At 48.2% G+C, this 14,203-nt stretch overlaps 1 protein-coding gene across 13 annotated transcripts in view; it reads right to left on the reverse strand.

Moving 5' to 3' along the window:
• syne1b (spectrin repeat containing, nuclear envelope 1b) overlaps positions 1-14,203 on the reverse strand; it is a 669,902-nt gene that overhangs the window by 585,490 nt on the left and 70,209 nt on the right. For all 13 annotated transcript variants that reach the window (XM_072505314.1, XM_072505250.1, XM_072505295.1 and 10 more), the window contains exons 3-4: positions 5,523-5,618; positions 3,271-3,354 (exon numbers count right to left, since the gene is read on the reverse strand). In XM_072505314.1, coding sequence (XP_072361415.1) covers positions 3,271-3,354; positions 5,523-5,618 — 180 coding nt within the window. The remainder of the gene's footprint in view (positions 1-3,270; positions 3,355-5,522; positions 5,619-14,203) is intronic.

The following is a 14,203-nucleotide window of genomic DNA, read 5'->3' on the forward strand; positions in this document are numbered from 1 at the left end:
TCCCATCAGGATCCGCCTTCGGGCGATCAACAAGGTGAAGGCTACAACATCTGCCTCCGCACCCGTTTCTAACCCTGGCCGGTCCGACACCCCGAATATGGCCTCCCGGGGGCCCGGGTCCAGTTTCACGTGCACCACTTTAGAAATTACCCTAAAAACTTCCTTCCAGTAATCCTCTAACTTTGGACAGGATCAAGACATATGAACATGATTAGCGGGGCCCCCCTCTTCCCCGCAACATTCACACACATCTTCTACTCCTTCAAAGAATCGGCTCATCCTCGCCCTCGTGAGGTGTGCTCTGTATACCACCTTCAGCTGTTTCAGCCCCAACCTCACGCACGGGGTGGAGGCATTCACTCTCCGGAGCACCTCACACCAGAACCCCTCCTCCATATCCTCTCCCAACTCTTCCTCCCACTTTGCTTTGATCCCTTCCAGTGGTGCCTTCTCCTCTTCCAAAATAGCTCCGTAGACCGCTGACACTACCCCCTTCTCCAGTCCCCCTGTTGTCAGCACCTCCTCCAGCAATGTGGAGGCCGGCTCCTCCGGGAAGTTCTGTATCTCCTTTCTGGCAAAATCTCGAACCTAAACAATTCCCCCTGCTCCAGCCCATACTTCGCTTCCAGCTCCTTCAATCCTGCAAACCGACCCCTAAGAAACAAATCCTTCAGTGTCTTAATCCCCCTTCTCCTCCCATTTCTGAAAACTTCCATCCCACCTCCCTGGCTCAAATCTGTGGTTCCCCCGAATCGGCATTTCCCTTGACCCTGCCCCCAATCCGAAGTGTTGGCGAAACTGCCTCCAAATTCTCAATGAAGCTATTATTACCGGACTCCCTGAGTACTTCCCCGGAGCTTTCGGGAGCGGCGCTGTTGCCAGTGCTTTCAATCCCGACCCCCTGCACAAACTCTCCTCCATTCTGACCCACTGGGAATCAACCCCTCTGACCCAGCTCCGCACCTTCTCCACAGTCGCCGCCCAGTAGTAATACATCAGGTTCGGAAGACCCAAACCCCCTGCCTAGCTTCCCCTTGCCATTCTAACTCTGGCCATCTTCCCTCCCCATATGAACGACGTAATTCTTCTCTCAATCTCTCTGAAAAAAGCCTTTGGCAGGAAAATCGGCAGGCATTGAAAAATAAACAGAAATCGTGGCAACCCCTTCATTTTAACCGCCTGTACCCGACCCGCCAGTGACAGAGGGAGACCATCCCAACTTGCCAGATCAGCTTTCACTCTCCCCACCAAACTAGAAATTTGTACCTGCAGAGCCCCCCCCGCCCCCACTCCGGGGCAACCTGCATCCCCAGGTATCTAAAGTGAGTTCCTGCCGTACGGAATGGCAGCCCTCCCATCCCTGCCCCACACCCGGTTGAGATACCACAAAATACTCACTCTTGTCTAGATTCAGCTTGTACCCCGAGAAAGACCCAAACACTCGAAACAGCTCCAATATTCCCCCTATCGACACACTCGGTTCCGACACATATAACAACAAGTCATCGGCATATAAGGACCCCCTTCCCTATCGCCTCCTCAAACATCCCCACCATCAGGGGTGCCAGCTTATCCTTAAATATTCCACCGGAAACCCATCCGGCCCTGCCACCTTCCCCAACTGCATCCTCCCAATCGCATCCTTTATCTTGACCACGTTTTAACCATCTTTTAAAATTTATCCTAAACTAGATAGGTTGTCTGAGCCGTAGGACACCCGGAGGATAAAGGGAGGTTGGGACTGCTGGATCAAGGAGGTACCTTTCTTTCCACTTACCTGCAGGATCCAGTTTACCTGCTTCATCAACATACTTTGCATCGTTCAAACCATCCCCCCTCGCCCTACACCCTTCAAATACACCCGGACTCTTCAAATTTTAATCTCCTCCGCGAGGCCTCTGATATCCCCCTTGGTCTCAGATTCCGACCTGCCTGTAGCTTCCAATCTCTCCAGCCTCCAATCTGCCTCTAGCCTCTGTACAAACCAGTCTTGACCTCCCCTGTACACACACACACACACTCCCATTAATTTTCTCAGGCTCCTCTCTGCTCCCCGACTGCAGCCTGGAGCTAGAGTGAAGCCAGGCAGCCAACCAGCCTCTCAATCCCCCTAGTTATGGCAGCCAAGAAACATAGAGCCGGATCCTATCACTAAGTTCAGCAGGAAACCCATTCTTCCGGTTTCCCAACCTCCAAGCAGCCCCCAATTCCATCTCCCTTTCTGAGTTAATATTCATCCCAATATAAGTCAAAAAAACAGCTTTTTCTATTTTCGTTTCACATTTCTGACATCCGTTTTATTTTGCTTGTCATAAAATCTTAAATTCCTGATGTAATTTTATCAAGTAATTAATTATTAACACCCTCCTTTATTTCTGAACAGCAATAAAAGAGCTTTAACACTATTACCTAATTTTCTTAATTCTATATCTGTTGATGTTTGCCCATTTTATTCTGTACAGTCAGTACCAATAATGTTACCAAGGTAACTGCCTTCAAGATGATTTTGTGCGAGGCAGTACATCAACACCAGTGGAAATACGAGGAATAAAATTCCTCTGGTGTCAGAATCTGGGCATGCAAAAAGTGGGAAAATGGGTCAGAGACAGAATTCCCGAGACAGGGTTCCAGCAAGTTGGAGCGAACATTCCGAGGCAGGTGTGCAACAGGTCGGAGGGGGCTCACAATGTTATTCCCTGTGGAACTCAATCACAGAGACCAGGCAGGAAATTGGCAACTGTGTCAAGAACGAGCAGAATGGAACAAAATTAATTATTTGACCAACTTGGCTCGACTGGTCTAACCCGTAGACCCCTGTGCCCACCTTCCGCTCCGCCACCCCTTCCATCCCTCAACAGGGCACTACTCAAAATGCCAGACCCCCTAAAACTTGTCAGGAAAACTGGGCAGATAGTCATATCCAACTGAACATTGAGAAAATCAGCAACCGCCCTTTCTATCCACATCTTGGCACCACTGCGCCATCTTTACACAAATGAAAGGCCTGAGGTACGGACATCAGTGAGAAGACTCTATGCCCACGGGTCACAGACTATCAAAGAGTTTCTGATAAAGACTCAGATTGTTTGACAGACCAGCAATCCTATCCATTGCCACTAATATCACACCCAATTCAATTAGCTACATTTTAAGTAATACTTCCAGTTTGGATGAGTTCCATCCTGGGATCGCTGAAAAACTGCCCCAAGGGAAGGATTTCACACAGAGATGCGAGATGCCAGAGGACACAGCACTGCTATTCACACTTACCCGTCTGCCCTCGAGGAATTTTAAGGCTGTTCCAATGTTGCTCAACCAGTGGATGCGTTTTAACTTACGGCCCTGTTCACAAGGCTGCAAAAAGGGGACACAAATTAATCACAAATACATATTCCACCAAAACTGCTACATCAGAGTACTTACAATGAAAGCTGTGCATTTAAATATTTCAGTGAGTAACTTTTAGTAAGAGAGTCGTTGTCTTGTCTCTCCACCTCTGCAAACTCCTGGGGCCGTGAGGCACTGCAGGAAATAGTGGCTTTTATGAGTTCTTATTAACCTCCAATCACAGCCACCATCCCCCATATAGGAACATAGGAGCAGGGGTAGACCATTTGGCCCCCCAGCCTGTTCCTCCATTTAACAAGAACACCACACCATTTAAATAAGCTCACTATCACCTTCTCAAGGGCAATTAGGGAGTGGCAATAAATGCTGGCCTAGCCAGCGACGTCCACATCCCATGAAAGAATCGAAAAAGATCATGGCTGATATTCTACCTCAACACCATCTACTCACACTACCCCGACGTCTCCCTTGATATCATTGGTATCTAGAAATCGGTCCATTGGCCTGTACCCCCGAATCTACAACTTGCACTTGATTTGATTGTGGAGCTCGTGTTCAGAAGTTAAGAGAGACATCGGCAGCTTACACCATGAGGCTGTGACACCGCTTCTCTTCCACATCTCTCCCGAGAATGTCAGCTCCTTACTGGGGACCAGGTTCCCATGAACCAACGAAACGCTTGGTACCTCACACGAACGCCGGTCATTTATGTTGAGTGTTGATGACCAGCTTCCAGTTGCTGCTTGTCCATGGAGTGCACAGCAACCAAACCCAACCTTATCTTCATTTTTAATATCCGCACAATCATGATTATTGGAAAATCTAACAGGCGTAGGAATCTCAGTACAATCTTTAAAGGCATCCAGGTGCAAAAATGCCTGGAGGTTCTTACACACAAATCCTTGGTGGTGGCAAGGCAGGTTGAGAAGGCTTTTAAAAGGCAACATACAGGGTCCACTGACTTTACAGAAAGAAACACGGTGTGCAAAAGCAAGCAAACAATGCTAAAACTTCATAAATCACTTCTAATCCTCAGCTAGAATACTGGACGGAATTTTCTGGTCACGCCTGCCCGGAGACTGGAAATTCCCCGCCCGAGGTTGATGGACTTTTAAACGGTCCGCCAAGTTTTCCGTCCTGACTGCGACGATTGCCGTGGTAGGAGGGACCGGAAAAGCTACCCACACTCTGTCCACTTTGAGTGTCAAACATTAGGAAGGATGGCAGAGCCTTTTGGAGAGAGTGCACAGGAGATTTACTAGGCTGGCACCAGGGATGAGGGAACTTCAATTCTATCGACTGACTGGAGAAGAAGGATTGTTCTCCATGGAGCAGAGAAGGTTAAGGAGAGATTTAACAGAGGTGTTCAACATGTTGAAGGGTTTTGATAAAGTAAATAGGGAGAATGAGTTTCTACTGGCAATAGGGGCAGTAAGAGGATGTCACAGGCTGAAGATAACTGACAGACAAGCCAGAGGGAAGTTGAAGTCAATTCTTCTCTACAGTGACTTAGCCATGCAGTGCCTGAAAGGGTGTTGGAAGCAGATTTAGCGGTAACTTTCAAAATGGGATATTTGGAAATGAAAAATGTGCAGGTGAAAAGTGGAACTATTTGGATAGCTCTTTCAAAGAGCAGGTACAGGTGTGGAGGGCCGAATGGCCTCCTGCTGTGTGGTCTCATTCCATGATTCTGCATTTCCCCTTCTTAACCCAGGGATGCTGAGATTAACTTTAACACTCGTACCACAATCCCATTTTAGATCAACTGCTTTAGCATCGTTACTGCTCTGTCGCTGGATTAGCAAGATCTGAGGACCCGGGTTCCAATGGCAGATGGTGAAATTTGAATTCAATAATTTTAAAAACCTAGAATTAAAAGTCTAATGATGACCATGAAACCACTGTCAATTGTCATGAAAACCCATCTGGTGCACTAATATCCTTTAGGGAAGGAAATCTGCCATCCTTACCTGGCCTGGCCTACATGTGACTCCAGACCCACAGCAATGTGGTTGACTTTTAAATGCCCTCAGAGATGGGCAATGAATGGTGGCCCAGCCTGCGAAGCCACATCCCTTGAACGAATAAAAAAAAGCTACTCTCTGGCCACTCAGCAGCAGACGAGGTGGAAGACCACAAGGTTCGTGCTGAGTTAAGCTGATCAATAAACTCACCAGGTTCTGGCCAGATAGAACTTCCAACAAGGCCAGTAGCATCACACCATCCTTGATATCTTCAAATAGATCATTGACTATAATCGGGGGATTGCGCTGAAACACAAGAGAGAGAAACATTTAGGACTTGATATTAACAGAGGTGGGTTACATAAACAGGGAGGTAGGGGTAAGTGAGGAGAGGTAAGAAGGAGAGGTAAGAATGACAAACCAGGTGTCAGCCTGATTGACAGGCTTAGCTTCCATTCAGGTAGGGAAGGCTCAGGAACAGGCCACAATTGCAAGTAAGGTACCAGTATTTGCTGGTGACGGATGAGGGAGGGGAGTCTGGGCAGGATTCACTATTTGGGACACTGTGGGCTGGATTTTCCGATTTGGAGACTATGCCCCCACGCCGGCGTGAAAACGGTGGCGTTTTACGCCAGGAAATCTGATGCAAAACGGCCACCGATTCCCCGTTCTGCTGGGGGCTAGCAGCAAGGCAGCATAGAGCACCCGGCTCTAGCTGCCGATACGGCCCGGAGAATTGACGGGTCCGTGGCCGCGCATGTGGACAGCGGTGGCCTGCAGTTTCCGCGCCGTGCTTCATGGCGGTTGCCGCTCGCGGACCCGGCCCACAAAATAATCCCACCTTCGGCCGGCTCGCATGCCCGTCCCGTCCCCCCACAGTGTCCCCAGCCCCGAATATGTCCGTGCCCGCGGATCGGCCCTTCCATGACTGTGGCGGAGTTGGACTGAATCCGTAGCTGCCACACTAAGTTCCCAACAGGTGAGACCACACGTGTCCCTCGCCGTCAGGAACTCGGCCGGTCAGGGACAGAGCATTGCAGGGTGGGCCTCAGCCAACATACGGAGGCCGTGGATACGGCATGCGTCGTACTCTGTGAGTACACCGCTCTTTAGGGGGCGGAGCATCGTGAAAGCGGCGCCGCCCCCGATTTCAGCATCATCGGGGATTCTCCGTCCCATCGCCTAACGCGATTTCAGCGTCGGGGATCAGGGAATCCAGCCCTATGTTCTCTCGTTGGAGCTGAATTGCATCAGATTTGCACTCACGCCAGGAGTGCAATTCAGGAAGCTATTCCCAATCCTTAGCCATGCAAATTTTTGCGTGACGAGGATTTCAAGGGATTCCCTAGAGAATCCCACCATCAGGCCACCATTTTGAGCAGACAGCCCGATAGTGAGGTCCAGCGGCTGGGTCCGCCTCCCCCCTACAACGCTATTCAGCACCCCCCTCCCCCCAATCCCCCTGCAATGCTACTTAGCCCCCCCCCGCAACGTCGGGTCACCCCCTGTTTATAAACTTTGCCCTTAGCTTCACAGCTGACTACTTCAAAGTTACTCAAGCGTAAAGGGAGATGAATGGAACAATGCAGACAGCTGGGCATGTGTGAAAGCTGTCAATCACAGCCTCGTAAAATCAATATCAAAGAAAAATGAATGAATAGCGTGCAGATCAAAGATCTGAGGGCGTTTAAACCCAGCTGACTGGTTTTCTCTTTCCAACAATTACCAGATGCTGCTTCCTCTGCCTGAGCCAACAGGTGTATAGCACAGGTGAATTTTAAAGCAGTAATTCGTTTCACTGCCTCTGCCTGAATTGATATCTAGCTTTCAGACAGGGGTCTCTCTTCTGGGGTGTCGCTGATGGGGGTCTCTTTAATTAGGAGGTCTCTGGTGGGGGTCTCTTTAATTAGGAGGTCTGGTGGGTTCTCTTTAATTAGGGGTCTCTGGGAGGTCCCTTTAATTAGGGGGTCTCTGGGGAGATGGGGAGGAGTCTGTTGGGAGTGGGTCGGGCAGGTCTTGCATTGAGGTGGGGGAGGGTGGCCCTCTGATGGACTTTGGGTGAAACTCGCTTAAACAATTAGCCATTTGGCCCACCGTGGGGTCCAACATGTCAGGTACACGCTTGTCAAGACCTGCACCGATTCCCATCCACATGATTCACGGCCCAGAGGAAGGAAAATCACAAAGGCGCGGAGAATATGGTGCCCAGCCCATTAATAGGATGTAAATGGGTCTTAATGAATGGGGCTAGGTGCCGATCCCGTTTTCTGCCAGACGCTGAATTCTCCACCGCCTACCGCCGGTCACAGAGTTCCCCATGTGGCGGAGAATCCAGCCCTCTGATTCCAGACTCCAGGGATGATCCGATAGCTTTCCCTGTTCATTCTGGACCACAAGCAGTGGTGTAAAGTCACTTAGTCTTTCCCCCCAAAGCTGTCTTCACCTCCCCTGAGCTGCCAGTTTTTCTGAGGCCTGTGAGGCCTGGTCGGTGTTAAACCTGAAAGGCAGGTTAATTCAGAGACTACCAACAGTGTTAATATATTTAAATTGCTAAACTGAGGAGTGGATTGGCTGCCCACTCCTTGTCCAACCAAACCCAAAGTGCTCCTGGAATGTAATTTTTAATAAGAAAATCCAATGTGGAGTTTTAACTGCAAGAGTCTGACACTTCCCAGATACATTCCCCTTGTGAGCAGAGCAAAGCTAAGCTGACCAACCTGTAAACCAAACATAGCCGTATGATGAACGAGTCTGAAAGAAAGGTGCCCTCGATGAATAACAAAACCAATTGGTGATGATAAACTCACAAACGATTATTTCTAGAGACTTTGTACTCTACTTGTCAAGTGTGGCAGAGGAACAACATTCTAACGGAATGTATCTCTCAGGTCATATCCGCTACTAAGTCAGGTATCAGTCAAGGTGAAACTAAGCAGGGAACGAAAAACATAGAAGATTTTACCAATTGTATTACACACAATCACCCAACAGCTACTTTCCGAATGTTCTCTGCAACTTTGAACACTTTGTGGTCCTTGACAAAATGCTCAAACGTAAGAGTCCACCATTGACATCCTCACACTTGCCAACATCGCAAAAAAGGCCAACTTGTTAATGTCAAAAGGATGCTACAATTACTCTACCTGTTGAGTTGTCAATAGGAATATAGGAATAAGAGTAGGTCATTCTGCGCTCCGTGTCCGTTGCACCATTCAGTTACATCATAGCTGTATTTCAGCTCGATATCCCTTGAAATTCTGACCCAATTAAATTAAACAGATCCAATTCGTCCAAAAGTGCAATGACCCCTCAGTGCTAGGCAACGGCGTCGGCCATGGTTCTGCTGGTAGCACTCTTGTCTCTGAGTCCTCCAGATCTGGATTCAAATCTGCACTGTCAGGTGACAACCTTTGGACAATGTTTTGGTTAAATTAAGGCCCGGCCTAATCTGGTCGGTGTGAAATCTCCCACAGCTCTATTTTTGAAACAAAAACACGAGAATTATCCCTGGTGCCTTGGCTAATATTTATCCCTCAATAAACATCACAAAACAAAACAAATCATCTGATCATTACCACGGGCGGGATTCTCCAGGCCCCCAGCCACATGTTTCTCAGCTCTGTGCCGAATTATCTTTTCCCATCGCTTGTCAATGGCACTTCCCATTGAAGCCACCCCACGCGGCCAGGAAACCAGCAGGCAGAGGTGGGCTGCCAGTGGGAAAAAGGGAATCCCAACGTTCGGAGAATTCCAGCCCACATTTCTGTTTATGGGAGCTTGTTGTGCACAGATTGGATGTTGTGTTTCCTACATTATAACAGTGACTACACTTCCAAAGTAATTCACTGCCTGCAAATTGGTAGGAGACATCGAGTGGTGAAGAAAATCGCTACAAAACGGCAAGCCTTTCTTTTTTATTCCTTTTAATGTCATCTTGGATTATCCCCAGATTAGGACTTGAAGCCACAACCTTTTGACCCAAGAGATGAGAGTGCTGCCCACTGAGAGAATGATTCTGCCCTGGTCCAAGGGTCATCAACAAGAGATCATGGGCTGGATTCTCTGATTGCCGACGCCGAAATCACGTTCGGCGATTGGCTGGAGAATCAATTTTTATGCTGAAATCGAGGGTGGTGCCATTTTTCCTATGCTCCACCCCCTCAAAAACGGCGTACTCGAGGAGTACAGCGCAAGTCATCAGGATGGCCTCAGGACATCACCTGAGGCCCACCCCCGATGCTCCGCCCCCGATGGGCCGACTACCCGACAGTATGGGGCACATATCCTCTCACTCTTCGTAAACCTGACGTGGTAGCTGCGGACTGTGACCAGCGCTGCCACAGCCGGGGGGAGCCATTTTGCTGGCAGGGGTTCTTTGGCGGGGGCTGGGGGGACTGGTGGGGGTGGTCTAGGGGTGACGAGGGGGAGTTACAGGGGGGCAGTTTTTGGCAGGCCATGTTGTACGGCGCTGCCGTCGCAAACCACTGCCATGCGCATGCGCGGCCACAGACCCAGCTATTCTGCATCTGTATCAGCAGGTATGTGGCGTGGCCTTTAGCCCCCCACTGGTCCCAGAATCAGTGAGGGTTCGGCGCCGATTCTGCCGCCGTAAGACGTCCGCGAATTCTCCGTTTGAGCCGGGCTCGTATCCGCTAAAACGGAGAATCCAGCCCGGGGACCGCTTTTAAAAATAAACTCTGATACCAATGTTGTGTTGGTCGCACTCTGGCCTCCTGGTGTCAGCTTCTCGCACTAACATCGGTAAATCCCGTGTAAAAATGAGTCTGCAGGTTTGCTGCCTGTCGACAGGAATTAACAGTAAAGATGCGAGGCACTGTTCACAGGCACTGAGCTCCCAAATCTCTGGTTTCAGCACATAAAAGGCTTCAGTGGCACTTCCGTCTCCTGAGACCAGTGTCACTGGAAAGAACATGAGGAATAATATTGTGGGAAAACCATCGCTTCCAAGTTCACCGCCAAGTCACACACCATCCTGACTTGGAACTCCTATCGCCGTTTCTTTATCATAGCTGGATCAAAATTATGTAACCCTCTAACTCTCACCTTTGTGTGAACAACATCAGCACAAAGACTGGGGCCAAAAGGATGATAAGTTGATATATACTGTGGGTAAATAGGAAAACTCTAAAAGGCCCTGTTACAAAAGGTCCATGGTACTCCAATACACGTTACAGATGGAGCTTATCTACAATGCACTTGTGCTCAATTCATTATAACGAAGCCTGAACAAAATGCAAATAAGGGATTGCAAGAGCACTATTTTGTCAGTAAACTGAAGCTAGCAGTGTGGTTCTCTTCCACTCAAAACCTAATTTTAAAGAGCAGCACCTTTCTATAATGTAAAAGACATCTCATTGCAACTTGACTGAAAAAAAGCAGCAACATATCTTGGGGTACATTTTTCTGCATCACTCTAGAATCATAGAATCACAGAATACTACAGTGCAGAAGATGCCCTTCAGCTCATTGAGTGTGTACCGACGCATGAAAGGCCCTGACCTGCCCACCTAATGCCACTTGCCAGCACTTGGCCCATAGACTTGAGTGTTATGGCATGCCAAGTGCTCATCCAGGTACTTTCTAAAGGATGTGAGGCAACCCGCCTCTAACACCCTTCCAGGCAGTGCCAGACCGTCACCACTCTCTGGGTAAAAACACTCTTCCTCAAATCCTCCCCAAACCTTCCACAACTCACTTTGAACTTGTGCCCCTGGTAACTGACCCTTCAACTAAGAGTAACAGCTGCTCCCTATCCACCCTGCCCATGCCCCTCTTAATCTTGTATTTCTCAATCAGGTCACCTCTCAGTCTTCTCTGTTCCAGAGTAAACAACCCAAGCCTATCCAGCCTCCCTTTATAACTTAAATGTTCCATCCCAGGCAATTCATCTTAAATTACAATTGATATCTGAGGAAGGGAATGCATTGATTGAGCTAGTTGGAATCCAATGCAGCATTTAAAAGTTAATGAGGGTTGCCTCCCTGTTTACACAAGTTCATACAAGTTCACAAGTAGATGCGCACACATACGATACGCATGCATGACTCAGATGCGCACAGACACACGCATGACACATGCACACACACACAAACATGACCCACGTGCGCACACACAGACACTTACATGACACACATGCACACACACAAACATTCACACATCACACAGACAATCACACATCAAACAGACACACGCACCTATATACACACGCACACATAAGCAGACATGCATGCGGACGTGCACATGCATATGCAGACACACACAAACAGTCCAAAGATGTGCAGCTCAGGTGGATTGGCCATGCTAAATTGCCCCTAAGTGTCCAAAGGTTAGGTGGGGTTACAGGGTTAGGACAGGGGATTAGGCCTAGGAAGGGTGCTCTTTTGGAGATGCCGAACGGCCCCCTTCTGCACTGTAGAGATTCTATGATTCTATGTGCATATGGCAGATTCCCCGAGGTGGCGGACAATCCAATGTTCCATAACACAGTTTCACCCCCATCTGGGGTCGGAGGGTCAGGTGCTGCTCATTGCCTAATGGGTTCCTTGCCCTGCCTTAACGCAACCCTTACTCCTCCCAGGAGAGCTGGCAGGAAACTCATTAAAAGTGAGTGTTATGAGGGCAGCACGGTGGCGCAGTGGTAGCACTGCAGTCACACGGCACCGAGGTCCCAGGTTCGATCCCGGCTTTGGGCCACTTTCCGTGTGGAGTTTGCACATTCTCCCCGTGTTTGCGTGGGTTTCACCCCCACAACCCAAAGATGTGCAAGGTAGGTGGATTGAACATGCTAAATTGCCCCTTAATTGGAAAAATTAGTTGGGTACACTAAATTTATTTTTAAAAAGTGAGTGTTATATAATGTCACCATGTACACCATTGTTCCTCTTGGTTATGAAAAGTCACAATCCTGGGAAGGTTTGCGGTCTTACACATTGCTGCTGTTAGGTGTGATATCTTACTATTTCCACCAATACCATAAGAGCATTTTCATCATATATAGTCAGAGAATCTTACATTCCAGAAGATGGCCATTCGGCCCATTGCGTCCATGGTGCTTTTTGAAAAAGCTGTCCAATTAGACCCACCCTCTTGCTGTTTCCCAATGGCCCTGCTAACCTTTCCTTCTCAAATATATTCAATTCCCCTTTGAAAATTTCCACCATCCTGTCAGATCATAACAGCTCACTGCATGAAAAAAAGAACTCTTACATCTGGTTCTTTTGCTGATTGTCTTCAATCTGTGTCCTCTGGTTATTCACTCTCCTGCTGATGGAAACAGTTTTTTCCCCCCATATACTCAATCAAAACATCTCGCAATTTTGAACACTTCTACTAAATCTCCCGGACTGACAATTTAATTTGAAACCCTTCGGATCACTTGTGCCGCGCGCGGAATGTGCAGAAATGACAGAAGATGGAGTCAGGTTTAAGACAGGCTGTACAGATTTGACTAATGCTTCCTCCGACTTTTGTAGCCAGCCAGACTATCAACATGAACAAATCTAAATTGTTTTGCTGTCTCTTTGATGATATTCCAAAAGAGAGAACCTCTTTGAATGATGTGGCTGAACCACGGGGAAGCCGCCACCTGCAGCCCCATGGGCCACTTTGGAGTGCTCCTTCAACACCCCGCAAAGGTAGAAAACCCCATCCACACGTTACAAGGCAAATGATGGGCAAGGGGGAGAGCTGGAATCGAGGGCCTACATTCCGCAGTTAGTGGCACAGCTCCACCTGAGGGGCTTCAAGTTATTTTCATGAAAGAAACTGCTCGGATCAGGCCCATAGAGTAGCCCCTTATCTCCTGGCCAGGCAAGTGCTGAGATGGGTCAGTGGTACTATGGTAAAATGTCCAATGGCCTGAATCTTAGGCCCAATACAGAACTGGATGCTTTAAATTAAGAACTGGACACATTAAATGAAGAATTGGACACTTTAAATTAAACCCACAGTCAGAACCACAGACAGGCCTGATGTGAAGTCAAACAGCCAGGCTCATATAAACTGGTCAGAGACAGATAACGAGGGCAAGTCTGGGCTTGGCCTGTACACCAGAGGATAATCAGCTCCATTCAAATGGATCGAGTTGTGGATTGCCCAGGTGAAGCCAGATTTTCTGGCACCGAGATCACCATATATGGGACAAGGGTACCTGCAGACAATGCACCTCAGGATGGACCTCTAGGGGGAGTTCCTGGTGTCCTGCAGAGGTGCAAACAGCAACTCCATTAGGTTTTGCAACCCCTGCCCAGTGGCCTTATTGGCTGTGGGCCAGAGAAACTTCTGAAAAGATGCGAAGAGGGGGATAAGAACAGGACACCCAGAGACCCTCACAGCGAAGACTTGATCCAGAGGCAACGGAGGAAACTCAATGGCAGACCACAGGACAGACAGAAGCAGCATGCGAGATCCACCTTCGCAGGCGAAGGCCCTGAGACGACCGAGACACAGAGGATTGGACCCGCAGCTCGATCCAGTTCATCAGTAGTATTAGAATCTTAGGCATATTCTACTTGGGATAATTTGGAGGATAAACTATTTTATTACGTTTGAAAATAATCTTGGGTAAAATTGTGAACTTGCGTCTTTCCCTTGTTCATTTCGCAAATAAGGGCACCTGGGGAAAATGTTTTACTGATAAACTCGTTTTTATTTTTTTTAAATATGCTTATTCAAATTTTTTCCAATAAATCTTTTTTAAAACACTCCAGAAAGGAAAGAAAATATACAAAAGAGAAATAAAAAGGGCATTTCGCAAACACACAAAGCAACTTAATCCTCTAACCATTAAACTATCTGACAAACTAAGAACAAAAATGGGGCAAACGCCCCTTACGTAAACCAAAACAAGAACCCCCCCCCCCCGGGTTGCT

This window comes from Scyliorhinus torazame, chromosome 1, assembly GCF_047496885.1.
Source record: "Scyliorhinus torazame isolate Kashiwa2021f chromosome 1, sScyTor2.1, whole genome shotgun sequence".
NCBI classification, from domain to species: domain Eukaryota; kingdom Metazoa; phylum Chordata; class Chondrichthyes; order Carcharhiniformes; family Scyliorhinidae; genus Scyliorhinus; species Scyliorhinus torazame.